This window comes from Physeter macrocephalus, chromosome 21 (assembly GCF_002837175.3).
Source record: "Physeter macrocephalus isolate SW-GA chromosome 21, ASM283717v5, whole genome shotgun sequence".
In the NCBI taxonomy this organism is placed as follows: Eukaryota; Metazoa; Chordata; class Mammalia; order Artiodactyla; family Physeteridae; genus Physeter; species Physeter macrocephalus.
In genome coordinates, this window is record NC_041234.1 from 13,730,308 (window position 1) to 13,751,648 (window position 21,341).

Consider the following 21,341-nt stretch of genomic DNA (forward strand, 5'->3'; position numbering starts at 1 on the left):
AGAGGCCCGCGTACCACAAAAAAAAAAAAAAAAAAAAAAAAAAAAAAAAAAAAAAAAAAAAAAAAATAATCAGCCTTAAATAATCTTTATATCAAAGAGGCATATTTTCGGAGGGTATATTCTGTCCCTCTTCTTTGCTTATGCAATGCCAAAATATTAAAGAACTGTAGTTATGTTGCTATAGCATCTCCAAATCAGAGCCATCAGGTTTAACAAATTCTCTCTTTGGATAAGATCTGACATTTCGAAGTCAAAGTTTTATTCTATCCTGTAACATTTTTCTTGCTTCTCTGCTCCTCAATTATATAAGACATTTAATCTGACCTCAGTTCTTTTTTTTTTCTTGGCAACTAACACCAAAACAAATAACCACATTGGAGGCTATTATGAATGCCAAGAGCACAAATTGTCTGGTATTCGTGATTTTGTACCTTTGAGTTTCTTGATATGGACATTGCAACAAGATTATTTGACTGCCACAAAAATTACAGGCATGAGAACTAAACTTTTGAGCTATTTCCTCAGATATAGAATATATGATTTAAGTGAGGTTAACTCCAAGTTATTTTTGCCTCAACAGTGGAATATCTTTTCAAGGTCTGTTGATCCCAGTTTTTCTTGATCAGCTACAGCATGGATATTTGTTATGTAGCATAGTTTTGCCTTTCAGTCCTTTCGGTTATTGTTTTCCTAAGTGTGAACTGGAATATCCAAGCAGCATCTTTGTTAGGAAAGAAAAGGACCACTCTTAGCTGATGATTAGCTTATTTCTCACTTAATAAATAACAAGGGAATGATCCGGGACAACACCCATATTGAGAGCCAAGAATGATAAGCCCTTCAGTTTTTATCATTCCTGTTAATCATGTGGGCCAGAGCTCTTAGTATTTAATTTATATATGGGCATAGTCATTGGAAGTCCTTTATTTTGTTTGTTTTCCTAACTAAATGTTAAATTCTTAATAAAGATCTTTAACTTGTACTTCTCTCTTATATCTTTAACTTGTACATCATCACATAAATGTGATGTATGGGATGGCTAAAGTTCAATAAGGAATCTCCAGATTGAACTTTTAAATGCCCCTCGAGGCGAGGAAGCCAGGCCAAACACTTGCCATCATGCTTGCCTGTAATACCTATAGCTTTGGGTGAATTCCTGTCTTTCTGAGGTCCCCCAAATATCCTGAGGTTCCTGCACCTGCCAGGAAGTGACCTTCCTTACTCCCCCTGGTAAGGCTGCCGGGAACCCTGTAAGCAAGGTGCCAGGCTGTTTTTCCAAAGGGCCTTATTGGCTCCATAAAGTCAACCTTAGTTCCTTAAAGCTGTCTGGTCATATCTGAGTCTATACACGTCTCTCTCAAATAAGACAGTCCAGTGAAAACCTTGGTAATATAACAAGTTTCCAATTGTGTCCTGTTCCAAGGAGAACAGATTCTTATTGAACTTATGTAAATATGACTATAATGCCCTGAAAATAAGAGTATTCACCATGAGTTTCTGAATTCTGGAGGGATCAGGTAGGGAGAAAAATATAAATGTTTCAATTCTGCTTATAAAGATATAATTTACTGAATTGCTGTTAAGTCATAGTGTAAGATTAAAGGTTTTCTTATATCTGAAAAACAAAGATTAAAAAAGTAGTTATAGTTCAGACAAAAAAGTCATAAAATTATAATCATATTCATCAATTTATTCAGTCCCATGTGATTAATTCTTGTTGCTCTTATCTTTTGTTAGCAGTTTTGTGAAGCCATCAGTTTTTTTATTAGAGTTCTATAATTTCTTACCCAACTCAGTGGTATCATCTGAAAGTTATCAGAAAGATACATTGTCAGAAAGTCCTTTCTATGGATCTTCTTGAAGATGAAGTTTTTGTTTTGTTTGCAAAAGCATCAGAGTAAAACAATAATTGTCTATATATGACAAAAGTCTTAAAATGGCATGGTTAAAGGTCTGATTCACTGTAATGCAATTGAAAAGGAAATTTGATTATTTCTGTGACACATAAAGTTTTAAGATAATAACTAGAATTATGGCTAACAACATTGTACCAGGAAATATCTGAATTTTAGGAATTTTATATAATTTCTAGAACATGTTAATAACATTTACCCAAATAATATAACCTAAGAACATTTATCATCACTTATTTGACAATGCTTCCCATATCATTTAGCATACCCAATAAGCCTAATTAGTTTAATATCTCTCTTTTATAAGGAGAGAAAGCAAATATTTTGAGGTATTCCAGGGGCCTTTTGGAAAACCCCCAAATTATTTCCAGGTCAATAAGACTTCATCAGAGTTTGACTTCGGGGAAGTTTGTCAAAAATATCAAAAAATTTTAAAACACTTGTCAAATAGGATCATAGGTCACTATGAAACAATACTTAGTTATCCACTTAATCAAAATGACAAAGACTTCACAGGCAAATACAGAAAGTTAAATAGTTGTAAAAAAACTTAGCTCTTATAATATTTGAAGAGACTCGGGTTTTTTTCCTAAATAGTCAAAGACCTGATAAAGATAAAACATAGAATTTTTGTTTTTCTAGACAGATGCCATTAATGATAAAGAAAATCTTTGTTTACAATTGCTTATTAAGAGCAGACCAATAATCTAAAAAAGACCTTTGTGCTTTTAACAGAAAGCAAAACCAAATTCTAATTTTGTACAAGTGTACCTTTGATACTGAAATTTATTCACATAATTAAATTTATCCCAATCTTAGCCAGCTTGATCACACATAAAATTTCTTTCCCAAGATCCCTTTTTCACAAAACTTCTACAACTTTCTATGTCCGCTTTAGTTTGCCCCTTTTTCTCTTTCCCAGTTTGAAATAATCAGCTCTAGGACAAAAATCACTTTTATTTCTCTCAATAAAAATGCATCTCCAAAAAAAAAAAAAAAAAAAGCATCTCCATTATCTCATGCCTTTTCTTACCCAAAAATACATTTTACTTCCCTTGCATACAGAATTGTTTCCCTTATTATGCCTAGTGTCCTTAATCACATGTAATAATTAGAAACCTTAATTTCTAGCGAAAACAAAGTAATAAATAATTGTGAACTACATTAGCATTTTGTGGTGTGGAGAATTTATAAATACACTTTTTTTAAATATTTCAGCTCTTTTAATTTTTTTATTTTTTATTGAAGTATAGTTGATTTACAATATTGTGCCTATAAATACCTTTTATAATTTCTAGAAATATGTGCCCTTTTAAATAGTGCAGTCTTTCAATGTGGCGCAAGACATGGTTACTAAAAGACTGAAATTCATCTTTAGTTTCTCCACAATAGGAAGTCAAAAGAAGATAAGACTGTGTTCAGTAATTAATGTTTTATTATTTTATCTTATTTGGAAATGATCTAGATATTTAATGAATTTCCATCATTTAATTTGATCTAGCAAAACCCTAAGGGTGTTAAGTTACCAAAAAGATTTGGGGAACTATTTAAGTAAACAATCATCGTTTTAAAAAGTTCACCTGAAAACTCTTAGCTCATTTACATCTATTTAATACATTTGTTTTGTTTTGTTTTTTTTCTGTGGTACGCGGGCCTCTCACCGCTGCGGCCTCTCCAGCCGCGGAGCACAGGCTCCGGACGCGCAGGCCCAGCGGCCATGGCCCACGGGCCCAGCCGCTCCGCGGCACGTGGGATCCTCCCGGACCGGGGCACGAACCCGCGTACCCCGCATCGACAGGCGGACTCCCAACCACTGCGCCACCAGGGAAGCCCAATACATTTGTTTTTAATAATCACACTTAGATTACCCCTGAAGATTTTATGAGACAGTAAAGCAGTTAGCCATCTGAAGTTATTTTTCTTGTTGACAAATTTTGTAAGAGATAACATTAACTTATTTGACTTTTAGTAAACCTAGGTAGAATAAAAGTATTATCCTGAATGCTGATAACTCTAAAGATACACCTGTTTTAATTAAACCAGTAACTTTAAATTTGCTTTTATTGACTAAAGATTAATCATAGATCACATGAACTTAAAAAACATTTGCGTTAGTTCCTAAGACATTTAGAAATAATTTATGTAAGCACTTACTTTAAGCTGAGTAAATAGAGCTCTTTTACAAATTAATTATGGCATGACCATCTAGAGATATAAAAATAACCCTATCTGTAATGTACACACCAGAGAGAATATTCCCACTGGTCCTAAACTACCTCACCACACCCTTGCCCACGATCTTTGCAGGTATCTCTGGTGATAGCTCTATTCTGGGAACAGGTCCTTTATTTAAATTATTTTAGGCAACTAAGACAGACGTAAAAAGAAAAACTTCCTGAGTTTCTATGTCTTAAAAATAACCAGACTAAGTTGATCCTCATACCAAAGAGACACATTTTGGGGTGGCAAAATTTGCTCCCCTACACCACTCTTGGAAAGTCAACCCGAAGTCCCTAGAGCAGTGCTTTACCATCTTCTGTTGTGGATGTTATCGCAATCTTTACAGTACACAGAAATCACCTAGGAAGTTTGTTAAAAAGTGATTGAAAATCACTAGTCTGGGACTTCCCTGGTGGTCCAGCGGTTAAGATTCTGCACTTCCACTACAGGGGGCACGGGTCCGATCCCTGGTTGGGGAACTAAGATCCCACATGTCGCATGGTGCAGCAAAAAAAAAAAAAAAAAAAAAAAAAAAAAATCATTAGTCTGAGGTGAACTCAAGATTTGAATTTCAAACAAGTTTCTTGATGCTGCTGGTCTGTGGACCACAGTTGGCATACCAAGGTCTTTGCGTAGACAATAGGTACTCTAATAAACTTGGTAGAATCTAACAGGTGAAAAGCAACTAGCTCTCTTGAGTTCGCTGTTGCCATCACAGAGGAATGAAAGAGGGGTATAGCCAGTCACTGGGACTAATTCTAACTAATTGCCTCATTCTTTTTACGTGGTCAACACCTTTGAATCTGTTTGAACTTTGGTACGTTGCCCTCACATCTAGTCTTAATGAGGTTACTTGCCTCATGTATTCAATGAAATTGTGCTTTATAGAACACATTTGCTACTCAGAGAGATGTCTGAAAGAGCACTGTCTTCAAGTATCAAATAATTAACCTCTTAAATGAAGAGGACCTTCATTGTTGGACACAGTTCCTCCATATCCCTTTTTAAAAGGGAAATCCACTTAGGGATGTCTCAACAACCTATATATGGATATATACATATATTTCAGCCTATGCAAATAGGCTGTATACAGTGTTCAGCCTGTGCAAATAGCAGTTCCCAAGGAGGAACAAGATATATGATGGGCGGTAAATACTGCTAATTTCCTGTTTTAAACACTTGTATTCAGCTAAATCTCAAGTATGTGTAGTAAGGAAGGGCAGACAGTATGAAGATTGAACCTCCACATATTATTGGTCAATGATATGGTTGCAAAACAGGCAAAGAAAAAAATAACACAGTAACAGAACCTGGATAAACAGTTCCTATGTGTTCAAAAGTTCAAATCATTTTTTACAGGTGTCTTTCTAGCATCTAAAGAGGTTATAAAAACACAAGTAAACCTACAGTGAGAGCAGAGGGAATTCACTAGAACTTAGATCTTTGTCTTGGAAAGCAACACACAGGCACTTTAAAAAATAATACTTCAGTTTAAGATATTTGCAGGAAGCCCACGGATATCATTGAGCACGCACATAGCACAATTCCACGTATGTGATCAGAGATCACAAACAGAATAGCATATCCATGGCCACTACCCACCAACACACCATTCACTTTTACTTCTCAGAACTACCTTAATATTCTCATTGTTTCTGGGTCAGGACAACCTATTGACTGACAATTCTTCATATCCTGCTCAAAGTCTCACTTCACTGCTGGTTAAAGATGATTCATATAATGCTGTTGTATGAGAAAGCAATAAATCATTCCCATTCACTAAATATGAATTAAGTCCCAGCTCTGGGCAAGGCACTCGGTTAGTTGTCGTCAGTAGTTGAGTCACTGCTGCCAGAGGGATGTCTATCACCATCCTGGGGCACGAAAGCAACATTGTTGGGGAGAGGAAGATGGCTGTGCATTTTTATGGCTGTGAATTCCTGCACTCGGTTGAGAAATGGCTCAACTGGGTCAAAAATGCAAGGTATAACTTTTAATAAGCAGTTCCCTGTATATCGAACTTTGACAACCAGGTCAGTAAAGTGAGAAGTTAGACGTGACACATAAAAAAATGCTAACTACTCTCTCAGGTCATATAGTAGGAAAAAACGTGTTGATTTCCAATAAATTTCCATGGTAACTTGTATTAGATTTTAGTGCTGAGAATTACATTTGCCATCTGTAAGAAATATGTTAGCTATTAGTCTCTACTTTTAGGGCACATATACTATTTTTAGCATGTGTTCTATGAAGAATGATATATCTGGAGGTTGATTTCTCTAAATTAAAGATGGACATTTAAATGCTATTAAAATAGATTTTGTTTGTACTTCACAAAAAGAAATCCAGTGGTATATTTAAGAAAGCACAAAAAGGTCATTTTAAAGATCACCCAAGAATCATTACCATGAATTAGAATTTGATATGAATGAGGATTGACTGAAAAATTGTGAACAGGGATGAAGAAATGGACAGTTACTTGAGAGTGTTTGTTTTTGACTCTTCACTTGTGTGTGACCTAAAGCAAGTCTCTTTATGTCATTCTTCATTTTTATCATTTGTTAACTAATTGCCCTTAAGCCCCAGTGCAGTAATCTTGTAAGAACATATTAAACTCTGGGTGACTAATAGTATATATTAGCCCATTCCTCAGATTTTATAGGTTCTCAGAGTTTTGAGTCATTGTACTTCATGTTGCAAATCTCGAAAGTGAAATGAAACAGTTGCTCTTCCCAGGAATTTTCTTATAGTTTTAAGTATTTGTAAAGTTGACTCAGATCTTTAGATAAGTTCCTGTAACTGCAGAATAGAAATTATAATTCCTTAAGATGTGCTATGACAGATCAAAGTACTGACTGGTAATGGTTACCAAATTCATGGAAACTAAAATGGAAGAGGCCATTATCAAAAGCTAAAGAATGATAACTTAAATTGCCTGACTTAAATCAGTTTGGAATTCTAATTCTAGTATGAAATATAAAGAGAATATGACTTGAAAACTCATTTATACTACTTCACCATTTCAAGGTAATGACTCACAACTGCTTGGGTGCATTTCTAATTCTCCCCAAGTGAACAAATACATCTATATTATTTAACTATATCACTATCAAAAGTAGCTAAAAGGAGTACATTAAAGATGTCACAACAAAATTCCGTATTGGCCATCGTCTTGTGCAGATTAATGTCAGTGGCAACTCAGTAGTCCCATAAAAGTTGATAATATTAAAATATATTTTCAACTTGCCACGTGGCATGTGGGATCTTAGATCCCTGACCAGGGATCAAACCCATGCCCCCTACAGTAAAAGCACAGTCTTAACCACTGGTCTGCCAGGAAAGTCTGTCAACTTTTAACTCTTCTCAGGCCAGTTTAGCTTCCTTGTCTGTAAAAAAATGCAATTAGACTAAATGAAATTTGAAATTTGAAATCCATATTTTCTCTAAAATGGGATTTTTTTTTTAATATTTATTTATTTATTTTTGGCTGTGTTGGGTCTTCGTTTCTGTGCAAGGGCTTTCTCTAGTTGCGGCAGCGGGGGCCACTCTTCATCACGGTGCGCGGGCCTCTCACTATCGTGCCCTCTCTTGTTGCGGAGCACAGGCTCGAGACGCGCGGGCTCAGTAGTTGTGGCTCACGGCATGTGGGATCTTCCCAGACCAGGGCTCGAACCCGTGTCCCCTGCATTGGCAGGCAGATTCTCAACCACTGGACCACCAGGGAAGCCCCTGGGATTATGTTTTAACCTGCTTTTTCAGGGAACATTTGTAAACTGTTGCAAAAAAACATGGTTATTATTTATATACAGAAAAACTCCCTATTGGTGTTAAATAATTCCTGCTAGACTTGCCTGGCTGAACTAGGCATCTATAAATGATGATTGGGTAAACAGACAGGTGAATGAAAACTTAATTAGGCTAAAGAGTTTACCATAAAGGCTCTTAGCAAAACACAGGTTATAAATCGCCTTGGATAACTCTATTCCAAACTGTCCAGAGTAAAAAGCAAAAATATAAGCTTTTTTTTTTGTGGTACGCGGGCCTCTCACTGTTGTGGCCTCTCCCGTTGCGGAGCACAGGCTCCGGACGCGCAGGCTCAGCGGCCGTGGCTCACGGGCCCAACCGCTCCGCGGCATGTGCGATCCTCCCAGACCGGGACACGAACCGGCGTCCCCTGCATCGGCAGGCGGATTCTCAACCACTGCGCCACCAGGGAAGCCCCAGCTATTTTGAAGTGTTAGCATTTAAAACTGTAGGTCACTTGCCCCTGTTAAGTTCACTTGAAACCTAATACACTAGAAAGAGATGCATTAAAAAAAATTTTAACTGAAGTAGTAATAGTAGTTATCTCAGGACGGTCTGATTCCATGTGACCTTTAATTTTTTTTTCTTATTGTTATATGATTTTCAAAATTTTTACAGTAAATATATTTTATAGAGTCAGAAAAAAAGGTGAGAAAAAATAAATGTATTTTGATGCCGTCTCTGAAGAATTTTAAAATTCTTACAGGAAACCTACCATTAATCTGTTTGCTATAAAATCAAGTTATTTCCACATTTTAAAAGTATGTTAAAATCTGTTTCCTTGAATGTATTCTTGCTTCCACTTTATATGTCTGTATTAGAAAACATTGCATGTTAGGGGACACCTTGACTTTTGCATTTTCTCAAACCACTGCTAATTTTCACACACCAAAAATCAATACATAGAGTGAGACAATAAGATAATGCCTTACTCTTTGTGAAGCAGGGCAGTGTTACCGCTGTTTTGGTAAAAGGGAATTCATTATTGAGGACAGGCTTTTCATATATCCTGACGACACAGGCCACTAAAACATATGAGCCACCCACTTTATTCTCAACTTTGTCGTGGCTTAAGGAACTTTTTACTGTTCCCTTAGGAGGAATCAAGGAATCTTAGGTTCTGCTATTGGTAGTTCCCAAAGCATGCCTATTCCTTCATAGAGTGTTGATGGGAGAAAAAGAAAAAACTTAAATGTTGATAAATTCTTGACTAGTATCTCTTTACCAAATGAGAAAGGAAGGCAAACTTACCACTATTTTCCTCAATATTTTTATGTTTTCAGAAAACAGAGAGTGATCAAAAAAGATTCAACAGGGATAAGAAATGGATTTTTCTGTTACATCCTTTGAGGGAAATGATCCAGCATGCGGTTTGATTATTGTTTTTGCCTTAATAGTCTCTAGCTCTGTGGAGTCACCAAGATTTTGAATGAAACTTGTCTCATGAGAGAAACAGCTTTTGCTGAACACGTTTTATTCTAATGCTTTCAATAATTATGAAATAAGTTAAAATCTTAAAGGAAGAAAATTATAATAATAACATAAAATTCTAAAGTTTATCAAAGCCTCCCATTCTGTATATTGCAATAACTCCATTTTTACATGTGTAAAATATTTTATAAATCGATTTTTAACAACTGAATATACTGACTATACTACAAATCATCATACGATTTTTTTAGAAGTGTTCAGTGTTTCTGTCGAGAGCATGGTTCCTTCTATTGGTTATCTAAGCAGTCCAGATGTTCTGGGTTCTTTGGCCAGTCCCAAGCATTCCCAGTGGAAGACCACATTCTTTTAACTGTGACTATGTATCCTCTGGTGGAGGATTGCTTTTAGGATAAACACTGCAGCCCTTAACATAAAGGAGTAAAATGGCAATGCCACCTTCACTCTGACAGTTTTCTCTCCAGAGACGTTTTGTAACTTTCCATCTGTGACTGTCTATTTGTATGACACGATGAAAAGGAAATTCCTAGTAGAGGTAAAACAAATACATTTTCTTCTAAGAGGTTTTCTTTTAGGCGTCAGTGAGGTTTGACACCTTGATATATAATGGCCCTGTCTTCTAAGCTGGTCACCCGAGGCCCATTTAGTTGTTTATTATAGCAGTATCTTCCTTTGTCTGGCTTCTCCCCATCATGCTAAGTTGTATGAGATCTAAGATGAAGGAGGCCCCATCTGAATACTTTGTATGTGTCTGTGTGTACAAATACATAATAGTCTGTGTACAGCCCACATTATGGTCTTTGGATAGACCTATTTCAAACATTGCTTTCAGAATCCAAAGGGGAAATGTTTTCAGAGATAAAGCTCTGTCTATGTTAGTAATACCACATGGTACATTTTGAAAATATATGTCAACTTTCCACTAGGGAGAAGCATTGTCCTATTTTTCTGACCTAATTTTAAGAAACCTGACTTAATTGATACCATGAATCCTTCAAACAAATATTTATTTTCAAGGTGCATGCTAGCTGCTTGGAAAAGGAAGAAAAAGATAAATATATTCTAGCTGAGAAATCAGAGCATGAATTTGCCTACCATCACCCATCACACCATACACTTGCTTTCCCCGTGCTCCACACCAAACTACTCGCCAAACTCCTTTGCAGCCACTGTCCTGTACTGTGCCACACAGTGTCTGAGCCCTATCTCTAAGATCCCCCAACAGAAACACAAATACTCACACACACAAACACCCTGAGTGAGTGGCTCACCCGGTCCTTGGGTATTATTCTTATAGTAGGGCATTTCTTACACCCATATAAAAGGCCTAGCAGAGTGACACTTAGGTGCACAATAAATATTAGTTCTTATTATTTTGTTTTTAAATATTTCCTTGCATGCCTGACTCTACAACTACACATCAGCTCCTTTAAGGCAAGGAGCATATTCCATCCATCATTTTATCACTAGAACTCAAAGCACTACACCTGGTACATTTAAGGCACTTATAAAACAAAAAGAAAGTGAATGAGTGAGTGAAAAGACAAAAATGAATAATAATATCAAAGATGTAAAACAATACTTTCCTCATTCTGTAAGTCTATAAAGACTATGTATGTTGTCATTGGATTTATGGATGAAAGAATCCTTTTAAATCTGTACTATGAAGTTGACCATTTTTCTACAGAATGAAGTTTTATTATCAAACTAATAGACTGTGTATTAATAATTATACCCCATCAGCTGCTTGAACCTCGTGACACGTTGTCTGGAAAAATGGCTCACAGAGATAGTCTCGTCATTTTAGAGTGGGAATGCATAAAAATCTAACTTTTCATTAGAAAAGTGCATTTGTTCTTAATAATCCAGTCATCCATTTATTCAAATATTCATTGAGTTCCTACTATGTGTCAGATAGTTTTCAAGGCACTTGAGATAGAATCAGTTAAAAAATATGAACAAAATAGACCAAAAAACTTGCCCTGATGGAATTTAAATTCCAGTGGGAGGAGATAGACAATAGATAATAAATATATTAATACGAAAATTAAATACTATGTTCTATAATGATAAATGCCATAGTGAAAAATAGAGAAAGGAAAATGGATACAGCCACAGGTTTGTGACTTGGAATGAGTGGTCAGTGGACCGAGTTGCAAAAGTGTTCTATGAACAAAGACTTGAAGAAGCGAAGTGGGAGGCCCTAAGGTAAAGCAATTGTTTATCATGTAAAACCATGAACAACACTTAGTGGTATAATGCAGTATGGTAAGTCATCAAAAAAGCTACAGAAAATACAGGTTCTAAGGAGACAAATTGCTTTCAGTTGCAAAAGCTTCGCTGAAAGTACAGATCTTAGCCTTGCCTTGCAGGATTGGTAGGGTTTTGATAAATGGAAAGAAGTTCTAGGTTGGTACAGAATTGGGAAAACATATATCAAATTCAGTTCACGTTGGAGGGATAACTCCTGCTGGAGGTTAATCAGCTGCTTCAATTAAAGGAGTGAAGGACCTTGAATGCCAACACAAGGGGTTTGGACTTTTTCCCATGAGCAATGTAGATCAGCTAACAATTACTGAAGAAAATTCCAAGATGAGGACATGTTTTTGGAGGATTAAACTGAAGGCTTTGCAAAGATTATACTAGAATAGCTGTGAATAACTTTAATCCAAAATAATCAACCCAAATATTGTCTGATTACAGTAACACTTGTACTATTGTGATCTTACCATAATTTCCATATAGCCTCTCCAACTAGATTCACCAGTTATTAACATTTTGCCACATTTGCCTTATCTCTCTTCATCTAGTTAGGTAAATAAAAAGATAGAGCTACACTATGTATACAAACACATATTATTGCTGAACCACATGAGAGTAAATTGCAGACATCATGACTAAATTCTTCAACATGAATCTTCTAAAATCAAGGATATTTTCTGACAAGACCAGAGTATATTTATCAAATTTAGGAAAATCAAAAATGATAGAATGCTATTCACTAATATATAGTCTATATTCACATTTCAAAAGGTGTTCCCATAATATCCTTTTACCACATTTTCCATCCAGAATTATGCAATCCATTTAGTTGTCAAGTCTTCTTAGTCTCTTTTAATCTGGGATTGTTCCTCAACCTTTCTTTGTTTTTCATGGCATTGACATTTTCGAAGAATAGAAACCAGATTTTATTTTTTACTCCTTTTTAGGATATTTACTTATATGTGGCTGGAATACTGCATAAATGATTTTATGCCTTCTTAATGCATTACATCAGGAGGTACACGATGTCAATTTGTCCCATTACTGGTAATGCTAATTTTGGTCACTTCCTTAAGATGGTGTCCATTTCTCCCTTAATCATTAATAAATAATCAGTAGTAGAAACTAACACACCATTATAAAGCACTTATACTCCAATAAAGATGTTAAAATAAATAAATAAATAATCAGTAGGGAGGTACTTTAAAACAGTAGGAATATCCTACCTCATCAATCTTTCACCCATTAACTTTAGCCTCTGTTGATAATTCTTGCCTGAGTCAATTATTACTCAGATGGTGGAAAAATGGTGATTTCTAACTCTGTTATTCCTTCTATATTTGCCAACTGGCATTCTGCCCTAAAGGAGAACTTTTCTTTTTATTAATTTGTTTATAATTAATATAAACTCATGGATTCATGTTTTATTTGATTACTGTCATTACTTATTTTAAATTGTCTTTTAATACATGCCACTTGGAACTTCCCTGGTGGCGCAGCGGTTAAGACTCCGCACTCTCAACGCAGAGGGCCCAGTTTCGATCCCTGGTCAGGGAACTAGATCCCACATGCATGCCACAACTAAGAGTTCGCATGCCACAACTAAGTATCCCATGTGCCATAACTAGGAGCCTGTGTGCCGCAACTAGGGAGCCCCCGTGCCACAACTAAGGAGCCAGCGAACCGCAACCAAGGAGCCCATCTGCCCCAACTAAGACCCAGTGCAGCCAAATAAAAAAAAAATACATACCACTTATGAATATTCCCTACTTCATAGAAAAATATATAAAACAAAACTTAGCACCCTTCCTATCTGGCTGGGGAGAGAAAAAAGACATTCCAAGGGTAAGCTCTAGTTAACTGTATAAAAAATGATGCATTTTTTCCATCTAGTCTTTCATTTAATTTTTTGTTTTAATAGTTTATTAATGTGTAACATTTCAGATCCAAGGTCTTGTGGGAGCTTAGTCTAACTAGGACCTAATCATGGGTCCCAGCGAAGAACATATTTGCATTCTTTTATTTTTTTTTGAATTTTATTTTATTTTTTTATACAGCAGGTTCTTATTAGTTATCTGTTTTATACATAGTAGTGTATGTATGTCAATCCCAATCTCCCAATTCATCACACCACCACCACCACCCTCTGCCGCTTTCGCCCCTTGGTGTCCATACATTTATTCTCTACATCTGTGTCTCAATTTCTGCCCTGCAAACCGGGTCATCTGTACCATTTTTCTAGGTTCCACATATATGCGTTAATATACGATATTTGTTTTTCTCTTTCTGACTTACTTCACTCTGTATGACAGTCTCTAGATTCATCCACTATAGTTGCATTCTTAATTGACAGTAAGTTAAAGTTAATTTGATGCTTTGGCTGAAAACGTCTTTCCAAAACTGCAAAATATATTACTTGGAAGGTAACCTTTTGCCCACATGTTTGGTTGCACAGATCACATTGTTAAATTCAGAGACCACTTTCATTTATTATTATTATTAATATTATTATGTATACCTTTCCTTGTTCCAAAAAGCACTTTTGCAAGAGCAAAACTACTATCTTTACATACCAGTTTATACTTTCTGAAAACATTTCCTTGCTATTATGTGAACAGCAATTCAGCTTCTTAATGTGTTACCAAAAAAACCACATTATAACTGCTTCTAAATTGCATTGATGTATTGTAGAATTGAGTTGAATATCTTTGTAGGCTGAGCATAATTATCCTCCTGCCAGGAACAAATAAGTTATACTGCTCCAGAGAAATAAATATGCATATGAATTTATGTGGATGGATAAATCCTTATAAAGTTTAGCTCTTTATAACACAGTGAGAGAAGAAGAAATGTACTTGGTGACGCTAATGAATAAACTGGGATCATTATATTATCTATCATGCGTTTCCCCCACAAACTTGCATTTTACTGCATATAAATCAGGGCAGAGCATTTCAAAGGACTTTATATAATGAATGAGGTAATTTTAGGATGAACTGTATAAGAATAAGCCACCGAAAGTCTTCAGTTATACTTTAAACAAGATTATATATATAAATATAGACAGAGATACAAAATGAATACTCCAAGTGAAGAGTTCAAAATTACATATAGGGACTTCCCTGGTGGTCCAGCGGTTAAGTCTCCACCCTCCCAATGCAAGGGGACCAGGTTTGATCCCTGGTCAGGGAACTAGATCCCACGTGCCACAACTAAAAGATTCTGCCTGCCGCAACTAAGACCTGGTGCAGCGAAATTAATAAATAAATAAATATTTTTTTAAAAAAATTAAAAAAAAACACAATTACATATAAACTTTGATTTAACTCTGTTAACATCCTTACCTCTTCAAAGATACCTAGCAGAAAAAGTTTGCAAATAACACTAAGTACAAGCCAATTAAAAAAAATAGGATTCCAAACTATACTAGGTAATTGCAGCAAGATTAGTGTAAACCAAATGCATTTATTATTTGCAGTGTAATCCAATATACTAGGGGATGGCATGCGCTTTATTTTAATTAGCTGTTTCTTTTAAAGGGTTGCTTGGTCCAACTGTCTTGATAAGAAAAAATTGTAGTCATTGCTCAAAATGCTTGTAGCAAATCTAGTTTTAAATTGAAGCAATTTATTCCGAAAGCAGTCTACTACTGCAGCAATAATCAATGTGTTTTCCCTTAGCCCATATTGGAGCTTTCCACGGACTATTGTTAATTGCCTGTAACTAAATGACTGCTTGTGCCCTTAAATGTAACTCTTTGGCACTTGTTCATTTGTTGTGTTTAACCAAATGCCTGTTTCCCTTAGGTTTTGCCTAGCGATTTTGCTTTGCAATTTTCAATATTCAGTCTCAGTCCCTTAAAGGGGACAGAGTCTATCACTTTAACAAAATAACACAAAGGCTAAACAGATTTTTAAAGGTTTGCACTTTCTCTTTCCATCCTCTGATGTTGAATTGTGCTGAAATGGAATCTTTTTATTTTTTAAATGCTGCCACTCCAGGCAGCTTGAACTTGAGCTGAAAAGCAGATCCCATTTCAAAAGGAAATGACATTTGCTGGGGCAACGCCATTCACATTGTAATGTAAAGATAAAATACAGCAGTGAGCCCCAATCATTTCTTTTAACAGTAACAGAATTTAACCCCTAGTAATTTTGTCCTGACCTCATGTATAAGCAATAATGGCTGGCACTCATATTAATGAATGTGTCTGGCTTGGAGCAAAAGAATGTGGAGACTGAATCTAATACACCATTTTCTTTGGGAGAATTTACACATGGTATATAAACCAGTGGAAAAAATTTCAATGGAAAAATTTTTAACCTGCACACATTTATAATATGAAGGCAGGTGTATTAGTCTTTGCGCTATAAAAATAACCTAGTAACTGAGGAGCAAGCACTATTGTGTGGACTGTGGGGAAAGACACATTTCTTTAATGACTTACAAGTTTGTTATAAGCGCACCGTGCTTCTCCATGTAATACTACAGAGGTTTCTGGGGGAAATCTGAGATACTGTCAAGATCTCCGGATAAGTTATCTCTTTGTAAATGCTGTTTCTTGGTCTAGTTTTGGGTATCCCTAGTATTAAGAAAATGACTATCATATGGCTCAGAAGAATTTTTCTAGCTTTATTGCTCACACTCTAGGTTTATGTAAGTTTTCGTATGTTTGTGCCTTAAAGGAGGTATTCATGTGACACAAGACCATTTCTGTAATTGCTAAGCCTCATCAACCCTGCTCTCTTTTTCTCATTACATTTTAGACAGTATTATTGGTTAACCTAATAAATAGTGTATTCAACACAGTATATACAGTTTTTTGAGTGGCTTATGACACCTAGCAATGGGAATAATTCACATTTGGGCAACTACTTATCTGAAAACAAAAAAAGACTTACTGTCATAAAATTTTTCTCTTACACATATTCAATTTTTAGAAGTTAAAAAAAATGTGTGTAGAGACCAGTGTTACAAATACCATTTGAAGAAAATGAGAATTCTGCTTACTGGATTAATAGAATTATATTTCAGGCATAGTTTTTGATTGTTCTAAAAGTTATTCAACGAGATATGGGTGTGTAAGGCATGCTAGATGCCCAGGCCCAGTGCCATGGTTCCGGAATCAAAGGATGTGCTTAGGTGCACCATGAAAGAACCATTCTCTGCCTGGGCACTTATCTAGAGCAAAGCAGCTGTCCTGACTCCCAGCTTTCCCTTACAGCTTCTTCCCACATAGCCCTTGGATTAGAACTTATAATGACTCTTTTTAAAAAAAAAAAAAAAATCAAATTTTTAAAGAATTGAAGTACAATTAACATGAGATAAAACACATAGATCCTAAGTGTTTCGCTCAATGAGTTTTGACAAAAGTATATATCAATACTTGTATCTACACCTGAAAAAAGACACAGAGGTTTTTGTTCGTTTGTTTGTTTGTTTTACCCCATTATGTTCCCTCTTGCCCCTTCCCAATAAAATTTCCCATCACCCATCCACAAAGCATCCATTTTGTGATTTCTATCCCTGAGGTTTATTGTGGCCTGCTCTTGGACTTCACTTAAATAGAATTATACGGAAGGTATTACTTTGTGTCTGGCCTTCTTCACCTAACACAATTTTGTGAGATTCATGCATGTTGCAGTAGTTCATTCTTTTTACTGCTGAGTATATTATATCACACAGACACACAACAGTTTGTTCATCATATCCTGTTCATGAACATTTGGGTTGTTTCCAGTTGTGGTTACTATGAATAAGACTACTCTGAACATTCTTGTACAAGTCTTCTTGTAGACATCTGCTTATATTTCCTTTGGGTAAATACTTAGGAGTGTAACTGCTGTTTATAGGGCAGATTCATATTTAACTTTATTAGCAGCTACTCAAAATTTTCTCATATAGTAGTACCATTGGGCACTTCCGCTAGCAGTGTTTGAGAGTAGAAGTTAAGCATTCTCCATTATTTTTTTTATTTCTTTTCTCACACAAAAAATTTCAGAGTGATGAGTTCCAAGTGTGTAATACATTATATTAGAAAACAGAATGAATATTAAAAGGAGCCACAGTCCAATATGTACACTACCAAATGTAAAATAGATAGCTAGTGGGAAGCAGCCGCATAGCACAGGGAGATCAGCTCGGTGCTTTGTGACCACCTAGAGGGGTGGGATAGGGAGGGTGGGAGGTAGGGAGACGCAAGAGGGAAGAGATATGGGAACATATGTATGTGTATAGCTGATTAACTTTGTTATAAAGCAGAAACTAACATACCATTGTAAAGCAATTATACTCCAATAAAAATGTTTAAAAAAAAGTAGCCATAGTCCAAATGCTTCTCTTTCCCATTATATCCAGTGTAATTTAAATCAGATTTTTTTCTGGTATATAAATTAGCCTATGGGCATAAGTTAGAGTTTTATACAGGCTTCTATGTGTGGTGGAGTTTAACTGATATCCTGAGAGAACAAGACTCAACGTACCCCACAGACTTATCTACCCGCTAATCTTTTCTGTTCACATAGTAGTGGGAAAACATTATACTAAATTGGGTTTTGTATTTTATTCCTGGTACTTTTGTAGTACTATCTTGTGTAGTCCCTCACAAGATTCAGCAGATAAAGCTGTCTGATATTTACAAATAAAAAATATATAAATTTCCTTGAGGTACTTTTTAGTATTTCATACTTTGTATTAATTCACTTAGACTCTAAAAGATTTAATAACTCACTTTATTTTTTCTTTCTTAAATTCATAAAGTCCAGTCACTTTATAAGTTTTTCTTCTGTGTCCTATTTAATTTTAATAAGAGCAGAAAAATACACTTGATGAAACAGTAGTTTATATGTATTTTTTTTATTAAACTGTTGAATTAGAAATGAAGGACTAGATAATGAGAAATATGGCTGAGGTTTTTTTTTTTCTGTAATCATCACAGGAAAAGTGACATCACATGCAAACACACACAAACATGTCCTTGTGAGAAAATGATGGCCATACATTTCAGATTATTTATCACTGATACTACATTGCACCCATGATGATTTCACCCTATTTGTAAGATCTCAGGAGTGATCTTGTAACCCAAGAGTACTTGTCACTGCAAAACCATAGATTATTTTAAGGTTCTCAGTCTAAAACTACGCTGACTATGTTACAAAATTAGATAACCCATTAGTGGATTGTAAATTACAGGATCAAGAATACCATTATTTTAGAGCCATAATTTCAGGAATATTTATCTTTAATGGTAATTAAGGAAACTAGTATTTTTCAAGGTAGTTGTCAACTGCAGAGAACAATGGATACCCATCAATGACATTTGGACTATGATGATCAAGGCCAATATGCATAAATAGGCAGTTAAAGTGAGTTTCAAAATCTGTGCATTCTGGCTTAATGTTTAAATACCAGTATCATTGAATTTGTTACAATGTTCATGAGCTCTAAAGGAGAAAAAAAGAAGTGAATATTTTATCCCTTAAATTTTCTGATCATTTTTTATGCAATATAGACATTCAATAGGAATAAGAGAACTTGTATACAGTGAATGGCAGGAAAATTACTCTTTTGGATAGAATGTAGTAACATACCAAGTAAAAGCGGAAAGAAAGGATAAGAAAAAAAAATTTTAAGTAGCTTAGTGAAAGGAAAATACTACCAACATAGTCTGGTGAGACATCCGCTAGAGAGCCTATTTCTTAAGCTCAAGTTAGCACTCAGCCCCCAAGACCGTGGTCAGCCACATTGGCACCACTCTATTCAGAAAGCTACAGGACAAGTGTTATTGCTTCTGACAGGAGCCAGCAGACAGTATTCATTAGGTGGTCCACCAAACACTCTATGCGACAGTCCACACTGCCCTTCAGGAACTGTGCTGTTTGACCCCTCATCTCTTCTCAGCCCCAACCCCCAGGTGACAGCTCAGGTGGGAAGGATCAAGACCCATCTTGGCTGAGTTCAGAAACCATCCTGGCTTAAAAGCTTCGTATCCACAGGAACCGATTTTTCTTTTGTCAACTCCATGAGCATAGCTCGCAGGATCCCCACAAGGGATGGGTTTATATGTAAGAGTGACTTGTACTCCAGCAAGCCCAAAATGACAGTTTCCAATCAGGTATTTATAATTCTCTGAGTCCAAATGCAACCTACCAATATAGGTTCATTTTTACCATAAGCAATGGTGCTTAGAAACACAGTTACCACCTACTACCTTATGTGGTTACCAAGGAAACAGCTAGGAAATTATCAAAAGATCAGATTCTCAGGCAGAAAGGGAAGGCGTTGTGTTAATCCATTACCTACATCTGATCTCATCCCCAAAACTGTGAAATCAAGTTGAATTTATGATTTTGTATGTGAGTATGGTATAATTCCCCCTTGTAACTTTCTTCCAGAGCTGATGTATACAGTTGAACTTGCTGGAGGGCTTGGTGCTGTCCTGCTGCTGCTTGTCTGTTTGGTGGCCATCTACAAGTGTTACAAGATAGAAATCATGCTCTTCTATAGGAATCACTTTGGGGCTGAGGAGCTGGATGGAGGTAAGATGAGTTCCCTCTTTTAATATCCTTTCTGAATATTCTGTTTCCTGCTTTTGTTTTTCGGAGGGGAACAAAAGTTACCTGAATAACCATTTGCAGCAGCTCTTACAGTCTTTCCGTGTTCAGTTTGTAAATTCATCTTTTATATGGAACTATATGTGGGATGCTTTGCAGCCGGTAGGTATTTTCCTCTGAAAATCGTAAAGCAACACCTAGTCTTTTTAGAATGGTATTCCAAACAGCACTTGCGAATTACGAACGCTGATTAGAGTGTTGTCAGAGTGTTCATTTTCTCTCACCTTGTAATCAGTACTGAAAGTCCAGCTTTACTTCTCTATGGGTAAGGAGTGTCTCTTTTGATGCTGTTCCCTGGCCCAATAGTTTGAAGTGAATCTCAATTTGTTCCTTGTTTAGTCTGGTCAGTTATAATAAACAGTACCAAATATTTTAGAAATCATCCAGCAGTCTTTTCAATCCTGTTTATTTAGCTATATTTAGACAGGCTAATTTTTATTCCAAGTGGGGACCAACAGATAGGAAAGTGTACAAGCACGTTGTTTTCATAATAATAAATATAATACTTTTACTCAAATTGGATAAGTAAATATTGTTTTTGTAGAAATCATAATTATTATTTGCCTCTGGTCAGTCGTGAATATGTGTACAATCTAAGAAGAATTTGGAGTCCTTAAAACTGAGCTCCATAAACCGCCCATGAGAGGACTAAAGTTTTTTTTTCCTTTTTTGGTCATTTGAAAGTGATTCATATATAAGATAGACTTGCAATATAGGAAGCATATGTGAAGTGACAATAAATTGTACAGATGGTCAAGGTTTCTTGATCATTTTTGTAAATCTCTTTTTACGGACTATCCATTTTTCACTAATTGGTACAAAGGAAAATAAAGCAATTGCCCATGCTACCACATTTCCAGGGGCCTCTGGAATAAATCACAGGTAGAACTGTAGTTTGTCAGACTTGTGAAGAAGAGCAATTTATTCAGCATCCCTAACACTCCTCTCTTATAACCTTCTCCCCTTCCCATCAGGGTGAAGTCTGTGCTGCAGCAAAGCTGTTTGTTGGTTTTTTTTTTTGTTTTTTTTTTTTCGCGGTACGCGGGCCTCTCACTGTTGTGGCCTCTCCCGTTGCGGA

At 35.9% G+C, this 21,341-nt stretch overlaps 1 protein-coding gene across 1 annotated transcript in view; it reads left to right on the forward strand.

The window, feature by feature from the left end:
• The window catches only part of IL1RAPL1 (interleukin 1 receptor accessory protein like 1), a 686,991-nt gene that overhangs the window by 649,350 nt on the left and 16,300 nt on the right, over positions 1-21,341 (forward strand). Inside the window, exon 10 of the mRNA XM_024115248.1 lies at positions 20,045-20,188. Coding sequence (XP_023971016.1) covers positions 20,045-20,188 — 144 coding nt within the window. The remainder of the gene's footprint in view (positions 1-20,044; positions 20,189-21,341) is intronic.